The 10,697-nt window shown below is 35.6% G+C and overlaps 1 protein-coding gene across 4 annotated transcripts; it reads left to right on the forward strand.

Moving 5' to 3' along the window:
- The first annotated feature begins 328 nt into the window (after window positions 1-328).
- On the forward strand, window positions 329-9,705 carry ccdc149b (coiled-coil domain containing 149b). Of its 4 annotated transcripts, none has more exons than XM_065295656.2 (13): window positions 329-535; window positions 1,552-1,713; window positions 1,858-1,896; window positions 3,092-3,199; window positions 3,353-3,469; window positions 3,612-3,784; window positions 4,613-4,685; window positions 5,382-5,466; window positions 5,555-5,702; window positions 6,516-6,592; window positions 6,775-6,807; window positions 7,723-7,809; window positions 8,106-9,705. In XM_065295656.2, exons 1-13 carry the CDS (start codon window positions 485-487, stop codon window positions 8,693-8,695), a joined length of 1,743 nt encoding a protein of 580 aa, XP_065151728.2. In that variant the 5' UTR covers window positions 329-484; the 3' UTR covers window positions 8,696-9,705. The 4 variants fall into 4 exon arrangements, with proteins under 4 accessions (XP_065151728.2, XP_065151729.2, XP_065151730.2 ...); XM_065295657.2 differs by having other exon boundaries at window positions 8,109-9,705; XM_065295658.2 differs by lacking the exon at window positions 6,775-6,807.
- The last annotated feature ends 992 nt before the right edge of the window (window positions 9,706-10,697 follow it).

Here is a 10,697-nt window from a genome sequence, read left to right on the forward strand (position 1 = left end):
TAAAATAGCCTACTTGATATTTTATAACTATAAAATATATAATTTGTATCGTATATAATAGCAAGTGATAACATCATTTAAACCGTCTAGTAAAACGCTTAATATGTAAAACATCAAGTTTATTAATGTAATGTGTTTATGTAGTTCGCTGCAAAAAGGAACGTTAATACAACAAAATGTGCGAAGACAATTTTGCGACAATGACGTAAGCAGTTACACAATCACATACACAATTATCAATATATTAGGCTAAATAAGCCATTATATATCTATTTATTTACTGCAGCGCAATATAGCTACACTTGTGGTCTGAAAGGGACACGCGCTGCTGTTGGCCATCATCACAGCCGGAAGTGATGTACGTGATGTTGATAAAGCCTGAAACATGTAACCGTGTCCTCCGCGTCGCAATAGATGCTTACGCCGTAACAGTTTTTATTTTTATTCCATCATTGTTTCGGAAAATAAACCCGGGGCGACAATAATGGACACTTCTAGAAGAACCGAAAGTGATTGGCAAGGTTTGGTGAACGAGGTGAGAAACGTTAGATGCTTTTTTGCACTATATGAATCATTCTGTAACACTAAAGAGTCGATATTAGTCTGATTTTGTGAACGTATTAAATGATTGACGTTTATGAAAGGTAATATAGGTCGATGTATCTCTAATTAAAACGTTTAATAAGCGTCTAAATGTAACCAGTGTATACTTCATTTCACATGACAGCTTGTCATTCTCTTCAAATACTATATTGATATGCAGTATTGCACAGTGTGTTTCAAAAAGCTCAGCACAGTAATAAAATAAATAAAATAAAATCCAAAGCTGAAGGTCAGACACGACACAATAATATCAAGAAGGATTAGGTTAAATCTTCTTTCTCTATGTCAAGATCAATGGACAGCATTGAGTTGGACTTGGATCTAAAATTCAAGTTAATTAAAAAACAATATCAAAAGTGTTTTTAAATGATAGTTTTGCTCTATTTCAAGTTGACATGGTAAATGGTTTTACCATAGTAAGACTGATCCACAAGGTGTATACAAACAAGATCATTATTAAGACCCAAACTATTTAAAGTTTATTAGAGCCATATTTACAAAAAGTAAAAGAAAGCACCGGCACCTTAAAAACAACTAATACACTGAAAAAAATGATTCATTGAATTTAATCAATTTTTTTAAGGTAAGTGGTTGAAATCAATTTATTTAAGCTACATTTAAACAAAAAAGATTAATAAAGTAAAATAAAATATAAAACTTTTGTTTAAATGTAGTTTAAATAAATTGATTGCAACCACTTACCTTAAAAAATGTATTAAATTCAATGAATCATTTTTTTCATTGTAGGCCTAGCAACAGTCGAGAAGGTGTTTACATTTTAATGCATATGTATTATAAAGACATTAATAGTGTGCTATGGTGAACTGTCAGACATGCACCATATTAAAGCTTTTTTCAAAATCAGTGTGCCTACTTTGATCATGCATTGGTGGCTAATGCACTCATCTGAAGCATTGAAAAACACTATTGTTTTCCTTCTGTGCCCAGTTCCTGGTGTGCAAGAGAAAGCTGGAGAGCAAAAAGGAGGCACTCCTGATCTTATCAAAAGAGCTGGACACCTGCCAACAGGAACGGGATCAGTTCAAACTGATGGCGAATCAGCTCCGAGAGCGCCACCAAGGGCTGAAGAAGAAGTACAGAGAGCTCATAGTACGTACTGTATTTCAATTCTATTCTATTCTATTCTATTCTATTCTATTCTATTCTATTCTATTCTATTCTATTCTATTCCCATTCTATTCTATTGCTATTGTTAAAGTATAAGAAAGGTTTACATATTTCTTTTATTATTAGGATGGTGACCCCTCTCTGCCTCCAGAAAAAAGAAACCAAGTAAGAAAAGAAACTGTTTTTTTATTTTTTTTGTGATTATTGCTGTAAACTACTAAAAACTAAGCTTTCAATATACAATACTTAAATTTTATTTTATAACATGAAAAATATGGAAATTATTTATTTTATTGATACTACACACTGCACAAAAATACCTGAACTTGGCTTGCTAAAACAAAGACTTTGTTAGTCTCTGTGTTTACTTTAGGAACAGAAACACATGTTGATTCTTATATTACTGGTTATTATATTACTGGAACCTATTTTCTGTCATTAGAAAGTGAAAACAGACCATAATATTAAATCACACAAACAACAATAGGCGCATGCAGGGAAAGGCATAAATATTGTGACTTTAGTCTGTTTTTTATTCCGGTGCAGATTTTCTTTATGTTATCTACGAAATTTCAAAAGCATCTTATCTGTGTTGTAGCTTAAGATACCAAGCGTCCTATTTTAAATACATTTCTAAGCTACTATGTGTTGAAAAAAAATCTTGTTGGGATGCTGCTGTGTGATGAAATGAGTTGAAACCGCAACACCACAAAGTGCTTATTCAATGCGCAATGTTTTCAATGTTTTCTGCTTTTTGGACATGCGCATCTTATAAATAAACCTGTAGTAGGCTACAGTGTACTACATGTGTCATATATCACTCAGGTTTCACGTGGTATATGACACATAGACAGGAAATTATGGTTTAATTGTGATGCAGCGTTAAATATAATCTTTTATTCAACTAGAAATTCTCAAAAAACATGATTTTCTGAAAACGAAAATCCATTAAATCTTTGATATGGGCTTACTCAGTCAGTATTAAAGATATCAAGGTGGTTTTTGCACCAAATGTACTCTACTTATTAAATTGATTTTATGTAAAAAAAAAAAGTACATAACCGAGAAATGACTTTAGCTGGGTTTTCACAGGCGGGGTTACATTTTTAACTATTTGTGTTTTAATGATGTTAAATATTAAGGGGGCAGTTTCCTGGACAGATTTGATCATAGTGCCATACTAAAATGCATGTTTTAGCTAGCTTAATTTAAAATCACCTTGCATTGACATGTCTTAACATTTATCAGTGCTGTTGTTTTTGTCTCAATATTTTTATTGATTTTACTACTTAAATGTCCTAAAATAATTAAGGCCTCTAAACCCTGTCTGGGAAACTGCCCCTAATTTGTTTAATCACAGGTAAATATGGCTCAGTTACTCCGAGATTCAAGAGAACAGAACAAACAGCTGTGTGATGAGATGAAGGAGTTAAAACAACGTTTAGCAGAGATGCAAGGTGATAACAAGGTACGGACACCGCTTTGCTTGGGGGTCTGGCTGTTTCATGACTTAATCAAATGCAGGTGTTTGTATGGTTGATTTAAAACTGCTAAAGGAAAACGCATACAGCCCCAAACCCTGGATTTATATTAATATAACGCAAATATCTCCATTCTGCAGCTGCTGAGGATGACCATTGCAAAGCAGCGTCTAGGGGACGATGAGGTGGGCGCCCGTCATTTTCCAGCCCATGAGAGAGAAGATCTTGTTCAGCAGTTGGAGAGGGCTCGAGAACAGGTGAACTGCTCTTGGTGTTCAACACCTGTTGAGTTAAATTTAAGTTCTCAAAAACAGCTTTTATTTACATTATTAGCAATGAAACATTTAAATTGATACATCAATATAGATCCAGGAATAACTTAACCCTTTGGTCTTTTAGAATGAAGCCCTGGAACAGAGCTTAAAGGCAGCAACGGATGAACTTCTGGATGTAAGAGCAGAGCGTAATGTGTACCAAGAAAAAGCCCAGAGACTAAATTTAGAAATTAACCACATCCTGGGTAGCCACGAGAACCGCATCCTGGATATAGATGCTCTGTGTATGGAGAACAGGTCAGTGGTCATCTTGAGTAAAAATATCACACTCCATTTATAAAAATCTACAGACATGTGCAAGTTTGTCAGTATATTTCAATTTAACAATATCAAAAACATAAAGAAAGTAAAGGCACAGACATTGAGAAAACAGTAATCGGTAACATAGCACGGCAAGCAGCCATATTTGTCATTGGAAAGCAAACAAAGCATGGTATGTAACTGGTTAATAAATTACCATATAAGAGAACAGGTGCGACTAACAATTGTAAATGCTTCAGGCAGCAATGAGATGGGGTACTGGGTCCATCACCACCTTGTGGCTATAGGACAATGGACACATGAATGTAACCCTTTTGTTAAGAACACTTTATTTACCTAGTTTGGTGACTTCCTGTTGGTTGGAGTTAAAATGTGTAAATAAAATTAGTTTTGTTTGATTCATTAAAGCATGTTGTACCAATTTTGGTGACTGTAGGTGGAAAGTGCCCCACCACTTTAGTTAAAAGGGAGCTACAAAACCTCAACATCTAATGACTGACGACTCTGAGACCTGTTACTGAGCTTAACCAAAAACCTTCAAAAGCCTAATAATAATAATAATCATAAGGAAAACCACAGTGACTTGTGTCATATTAATGATTGAACTTGGGATGAGTCTGACCTCTGGTGGTTTGTTCGGGACATTACAGAAACTGGACATACCATTATAAATGATCATTTGTTTTTAAGGAGAACCAAGTTATGTCTTTACAGAATAACACATACTGCTGTGTTTTCCAGTTTAAAGTGCTCTCTGTGGCATTCTAGCTTTTCATGTTGTGGGTCATCTTTTTGTTTTTATAGATATCTGCACGAACGGCTGATGCAGCTTCAGGAGGAGGTCAGCCTCCTCAAATCAAATGTCATGAAGTACAAGGTATTTATTGCACACACAGGCAAAATAATGTGCATGTGAACACTGTGCCTACAAGCAAGGATGTAACCACATCTTGAACATTAGGAGGAACCAAAGCATTCAGGGCTATATATTAAAATATGCCCCCCTTAAAGGGGCCATGGCATGAAAATCTGACTTTTTTCATGTTTAAGTGCTATGATTGGGTCCCCAGTGCTTCTATCGACCCAGTAACTTAGTTTTGGTAAACCATTCTCTGCAAGCATGTGAAAAATTAGGTCATTGAAATTTGGCTCTCCTTATAATAATACAACCCCTTAATCTGCACTATCCAACCACAGCACAGCCATTTAGTGCAGAGAGAAAATAATTCACAGCACAATTGAGTATGAATTGCATCAAATCACTATCATTGCGATCAGTGTTTGCACTTTATCTGCTCATTTGCATTTTTAAGGACACACCCAAAACGGCACATTTTTGCTCACACCTACAAAGTGTCAATTTTATCATGTTATAATAAATTATCTATCTATATGGTATTTTGAGATAAAACTTCACATGTGTACTCTGGGGACACCAAAGGTTTATTTTACATCTTAAAAAAAAAATTGTGACATGTCCCCTTTAATGTCTATTGTGGTTATGGCCCTGCTAACAAGTACAACTGCATGAATAACTTAATAGTTCAGTATATACAAATATGTTTTATTCCAGAGTGCTTTAGAAAGCAAGAAGAACTGCAAAACGTATGGCAAGAGCAACAGCAGTGCTTTGACAGGTGTGCTCTCTGCCAAACAAGGTAATACACAGGGCTTGTGTGCTAGCGTAGCAGTAAATTATTGTATTGTGTGGATTTTTTTCATTAAAGTGTTGTAATTTGCTTCCAGTACAAGAGCTGTTGCTGTCTGAGGAGAATGGCTGCAGTCTCCCCGTCACTCCTCAGTCCATCAGTGATCTGAAGTCTCTGGCCACTGCACTGCTGGAGACCATTCACGAGAAGAACATGGTCATCCAGCACCAACGGCAAACCAACAAGTGTGTGACTATTACACCAGACAACGTGACAACTGTCAGCTCGCTTGCACAATATGATTGCACAATGGGATAAGTGTGCTAGATATATTACACCATAATTGTGACACTTTCAGTAAATAGATACAGTTTAGAAAAAAACATAGTTATACTGAATTCTAGGACCGTCACGATTATGAAATTTGGCTGATGGTTAATTGACTAATATTGTGACGCTTATGATGATTAATTGCCTGTTTTATTGCTTTGACATTTAATTCTAATACATTTGTTTGTTTGTTAATGAAATCATTTTTACACATTGTTGTGATTATTTAAATTAAATATTTTGCAAAGTTTGCCTGGCAGTAAATATTAATACACATAACACATATTTAAATATAATCTGAAACTGTCTATATACAGGCGCTGCAGCTCCCCCTTGTGTTTTTTAGAGAGATGTGCAATCATTTCGGTGATCTGAAATTATAGTGATGAGGTCAAACAATTCCGATGAGATTATTATTATTTATTCATTGTGACAGCCCTAATGAATTCTTGTTTTGTTTGATAATGAATAAAGTCTTATTACGCCCAACACAGATATTTTTTTAAATATTGGAGTAACAAAATTTGTGTTAAAATAGATGTTAAAGAACTTTGGACAAAGCTTTGATAACGGGTGCCCCTATTTCTGGGTAATCTCAATAACTTTTGGCTTTTCTACTCTTTGTTTGGAGTATTGTTTACTTCAAAATGGATCAGAAATGACCATAGAAAAGGCAAGCACATTTATTATTGTAAAATTCAGCTGTTGCTGTATTTATTTTTAAATAGGATCCTGGGAAACCGGGTTGCAGAATTGGAGAGGAAGTTAAAAACATTGGAAGTGTCTGGATTATGGAGTCTGCCAGGTAGGCACTGATACCATCCATTTTAAACATTTATCATTTGAACATCTTTTAGTCTTTCTACCTTTTCTTTTATCACAGTATACCTTTATATATGTGTACAATAATATATTATGCTTATTTCAAACATTTGAATGATTTTCAATGACTTTTCTATTTCTGCTTTCCATCTCAACTCTCTGGAGGCATCACCTACAATGTGTCTCTTGGATTAGGGAGTACGCTTTTTTAATTCAATATAATTTTTGACTATGGTGTTCTTGATTTATAAAACGTATCTGTCTGTACTGTTGACCATAAATCTAAAATTTTAAAGGGACACTCCACTTTTTTTGAAAATATGCTCATTTTTCCAGTTCCCCTTGAGTTCAACATTTGATTTTTCCATTTTGGAATTCATTCAGCTGATCTCTGGGTCTGGTGGTACCACTTTTAGCATAGCTTAGCATAATCCATTGAATCTGATTAGACCATTAGCATCATGCTCGAAACCAAAGGTAATCAAGGACTTTGCTGCCGTAACATGGCTTCAGCAAGCGTCGTGATATTACGCAGTGCACAAAAGTAGTCCCCTTGGTTACTTTCAATAGCAGGGGACTATTTTCAGGTGCTGTGTAATATCACTACGCCTGCTGCAGCCATGGTACAGCAGCAAAGTCCTTGATTATTACGCCAGAATGAGAGTATAGTTCCTAGCCATATCGGCCTAGAAAATCACAACTTTTAATTTTCCGTCGGTCTAACTACACGATGTGACCACACAAGAGTCAAGTTTTAAATAGGAAAAATATCGAAACTCTTTGGTTATATTTTAGCACAATGCTAATGGTCTAATCAGATTCAATGGATTATGCTAAGCTATGCTAAAAGTGGTAGCGCCAGACCCGGAGATCAGCTAAATGGATTCCAAAACGGTAAAAATTAAATGTTTAACTCTAGGGGTGCTGGAAAATGAGCATATTTTCAAAAAAAGTGCACTGTACTTTTAAGTGTGTTATGTACTCTGTGTGTGTGCGTATGTGTGTGTATGTGCGTGTCTACGTGTAGTGCATAATTACCTTAAACAATCAAATTTTATGTACTGCTGTTATTAATCGAATACAATTTACATTTATGTTAAATCCCATGTACAGGAAGGAAAGCTGTTATTGTCCTGAGTGACTCTCAGCATGTCCAGTCCACCACAGAACCGTCAGTGCACCTTACACCAGAGTCAATGGGTGAGTTGCAACTGCTACTGTAAAATGTATGCTGCATTACATTTCTTAAATGTTGACAAGTGATGAGTTTCGGTATACAAAATCAAGTTTGATTTGATAAGTTAAAATAACATTAAAACACATGTTGATATGAGCCTGGCCACACACCGGAAGATTTTAGGAACAATTTGCGAACGAAAGGGTGCGTGACCCGAATAGTGTTTTACTGCAGAGAATATTTTTTTGTTGGTTTTAAAAATGTAGTTGAATGCATCATGAATAATTAGGCTCATTTAAAGCATTAATACTCTTTTTAGCAGCAGATGAAGAGATTGTCACCGGAGAGGAGGTCACAGAAGAAACTGCACTTAGTACAGACTTCGGCCAGGCTGACTGTCCAGCTGATGCAGTCGAGGTGAACCAAAAGCACGATTTTAATAGCACATACTCTGTCTCACAAACTTTACAATACAGTAAACCAGTCGAAAGTTTACAATCTCTGGAGACGACAGTGTGTAATAAGCTTGCTTTTCGTGACTCTGAGAACCCTGCGTGTCCCTCTGAGACCGAGTCGGAAGAATGTGAGTTTCGGGCAGGACAACAAGATGAAAATCTGGCAAGCTGTGGAAGTCAGGATATGCACACAGAAAAGCCTTTCATAAATTCAGAAGAAGAGGCTTTGGGAAATGATGCTTCTCTTCATTCCCTTGATATTCAAGGTCCTTTACAGTGCAACCTGCCAATGACATCAGAAACTTATGGCAATTTTGACTCCGCTTCGGAGTCTGAGCCTTGCACATCAGACCAGCAAACTGAGCGATCGGACAGTGAAGAAATCAAGCATGCTTCCATGACCACCAGTCCTGATCGGGAGCCATCACACCAGGAATGTCACATTTCTTTGTGAGAGAAATGACCTCTATTGTTTTAAAGCATAATTAAAATGAAAATTATGGAAGAAATCCCCAAAGTCAAAATACAAAGTCACAGAAAATTTTATCCTAAGGCAACTGATAAAACCCACGACAGGTTGAATATTAAAATGAACAACATTATGATCAGAGTGAAGAAACAGTAAAATCACTTTATGGTGGTTATCAAACATCCATTAGCAGCTATAAGAGATTTATTTTTCGTCCTAAAGCTATTGTGATATCATCCATTTCAAACATGCATATTTCTGTATCTAAAATATATTTAAATACATTTTGGAGGTTAAACTGTGGATAAAAATCTTGAGACTGATCTCTCAACCTTCCTGTGGTTTCTCACTCATTGATGGCAAAACCATGCAATTTTTTCAGAGTAGTTGTTTGTTTTACACTGGATGTCACAGTTTCAACAATTATGATTTGTTGCTTGGCTAATTTTAGTCTTGTTATAATTTGTAATGTTGATTGTAACAGTGTTTGATCTGTGAAAGTTAATGTAAATACATACACCTTACTGTAATATACAGTAAAGGCAAAGAGATTATCAGATGAAACCTTAAATGATATATTTAGTTATGATTGATGAAAGCTTTTACTGCAGTTACCAGTGGTTAAGTTTGACACTGCTGTTACATGTATAGAGCACTGTATGTGTAATGTATTTAGTAATGTATTTAGTTTTAGGTCAGCAAGTTCCCTTGTTATACATCAACCTGTTTAACAGTCTAGTCGATGTTGCACACCACAGTGTTTTATGAAAATAAACGTTTACTTTAAAACCGAGCGACTAAGCAGCAATCTATCGCTCTATTATTTTGAAAATGCAAAATATCTCTGGCCTGCATTTTAAAGGTGCAGTGTGTACATTTTAGCGGCATCTAGTGGTGAGGTTGCGAATTGCAATCAACGGCTCAGTCCACTTCTCACCCCTCACTTTTTAAACGCATAGAGAAGCTACGGTAGCCGCCACCAAAAAACATATTGTCGGAGACAACTAAGTAAAAAAGTTTGTCTTCAATGTAAGGGGACCCTTTTGTATGTAGATAAAAATGTCTCATTCTAAGGTAATAAAAACATAAAGGTGCATTATAAAAATGTCTTTATACATCCCTGACAATATAGTTTGGTATATTATTTTGCATTTCTGTCAAGAGATCGTTCTAAAAAGTACACACTGCACCTTTAAATCATGCATATTATCCAAAATCTACTTTTACAAGGTGTTTGAACATAAATGTGTGTAAATGCTAATATTCCCCTCCCCTTGGACAGCATGCCAAATATGCTTTATCTGATCGAACTTGTGAAATCCCATCTCATCTCATTAGACATGCTGTTTAGATTCTCTTGATAATGTGATGTCACACTGATAAAGCCCCGCCCACAGACACTGATTGATGAGTTAACTTTACTCAAACGGCTTTTTTTACACGTTGTATCATTAATGTGGCTATTAAGATACTATTGTCCCAGAGTTTATTCACATGATTCAGATCTGTTTTGAACCGAAAGCAGTAGCTCATTGCATTTAAAGTAAAGGTACACGAAACAGCACTTTTTTGCTCCTGCTCAAATAGGGGCATTTTAGACATGCTATCCGGTTGTTAAGTGATGACGTAAGGAATACTGTTTCTTGGTCCAAACCTCCACTCATTTCAATAGAGGATATTATTTAAACAGATGATTATGAGCAGATTTAAGTGAAAATTTTAAAAACTCACAGTGTACACTGCAGTCTGGCTCACGTTATCCACTTGTTAAGTCATAGCGTAGGGAATACCATTTCCAGCTTCTAGCCACCACATTTAAACAGCCATGAGCACTATTTATTTATTCATCATAGCACACATTTAAGCGAAAATTTTATAAACTCACGTGTAAACTGCAGTCTCAGGCTCCCAGAATGAAAGACAGCAATATATTAATAATTTATTAAAAAATCCATGTTCATAAATCCATGTCTGGTCATCTTGGATT

This window comes from Paramisgurnus dabryanus, chromosome 4 (genome assembly GCF_030506205.2).
Source record: "Paramisgurnus dabryanus chromosome 4, PD_genome_1.1, whole genome shotgun sequence".
NCBI lineage: Eukaryota > Metazoa > Chordata > Actinopteri > Cypriniformes > Cobitidae > Paramisgurnus > Paramisgurnus dabryanus.

Excerpts from the sequence above, each read along its gene's own strand:
- ccdc149b (XM_065295656.2), top strand. The coding sequence starts at position 485 with ATGGACACTTCTAGAAGAACCGAAAGTGATTGGCAAGGTTTGGTGAAC. Across the intron at positions 536-1,551 it reads GGCAAGGTTTGGTGAACGAG|TTCCTGGTGTGCAAGAGAAA; the intron begins GTGAGAAACGTT and ends TTCTGTGCCCAG. Across the intron at positions 1,897-3,091 it reads CTCCAGAAAAAAGAAACCAA|GTAAATATGGCTCAGTTACT; the intron begins GTAAGAAAAGAA and ends GTTTAATCACAG.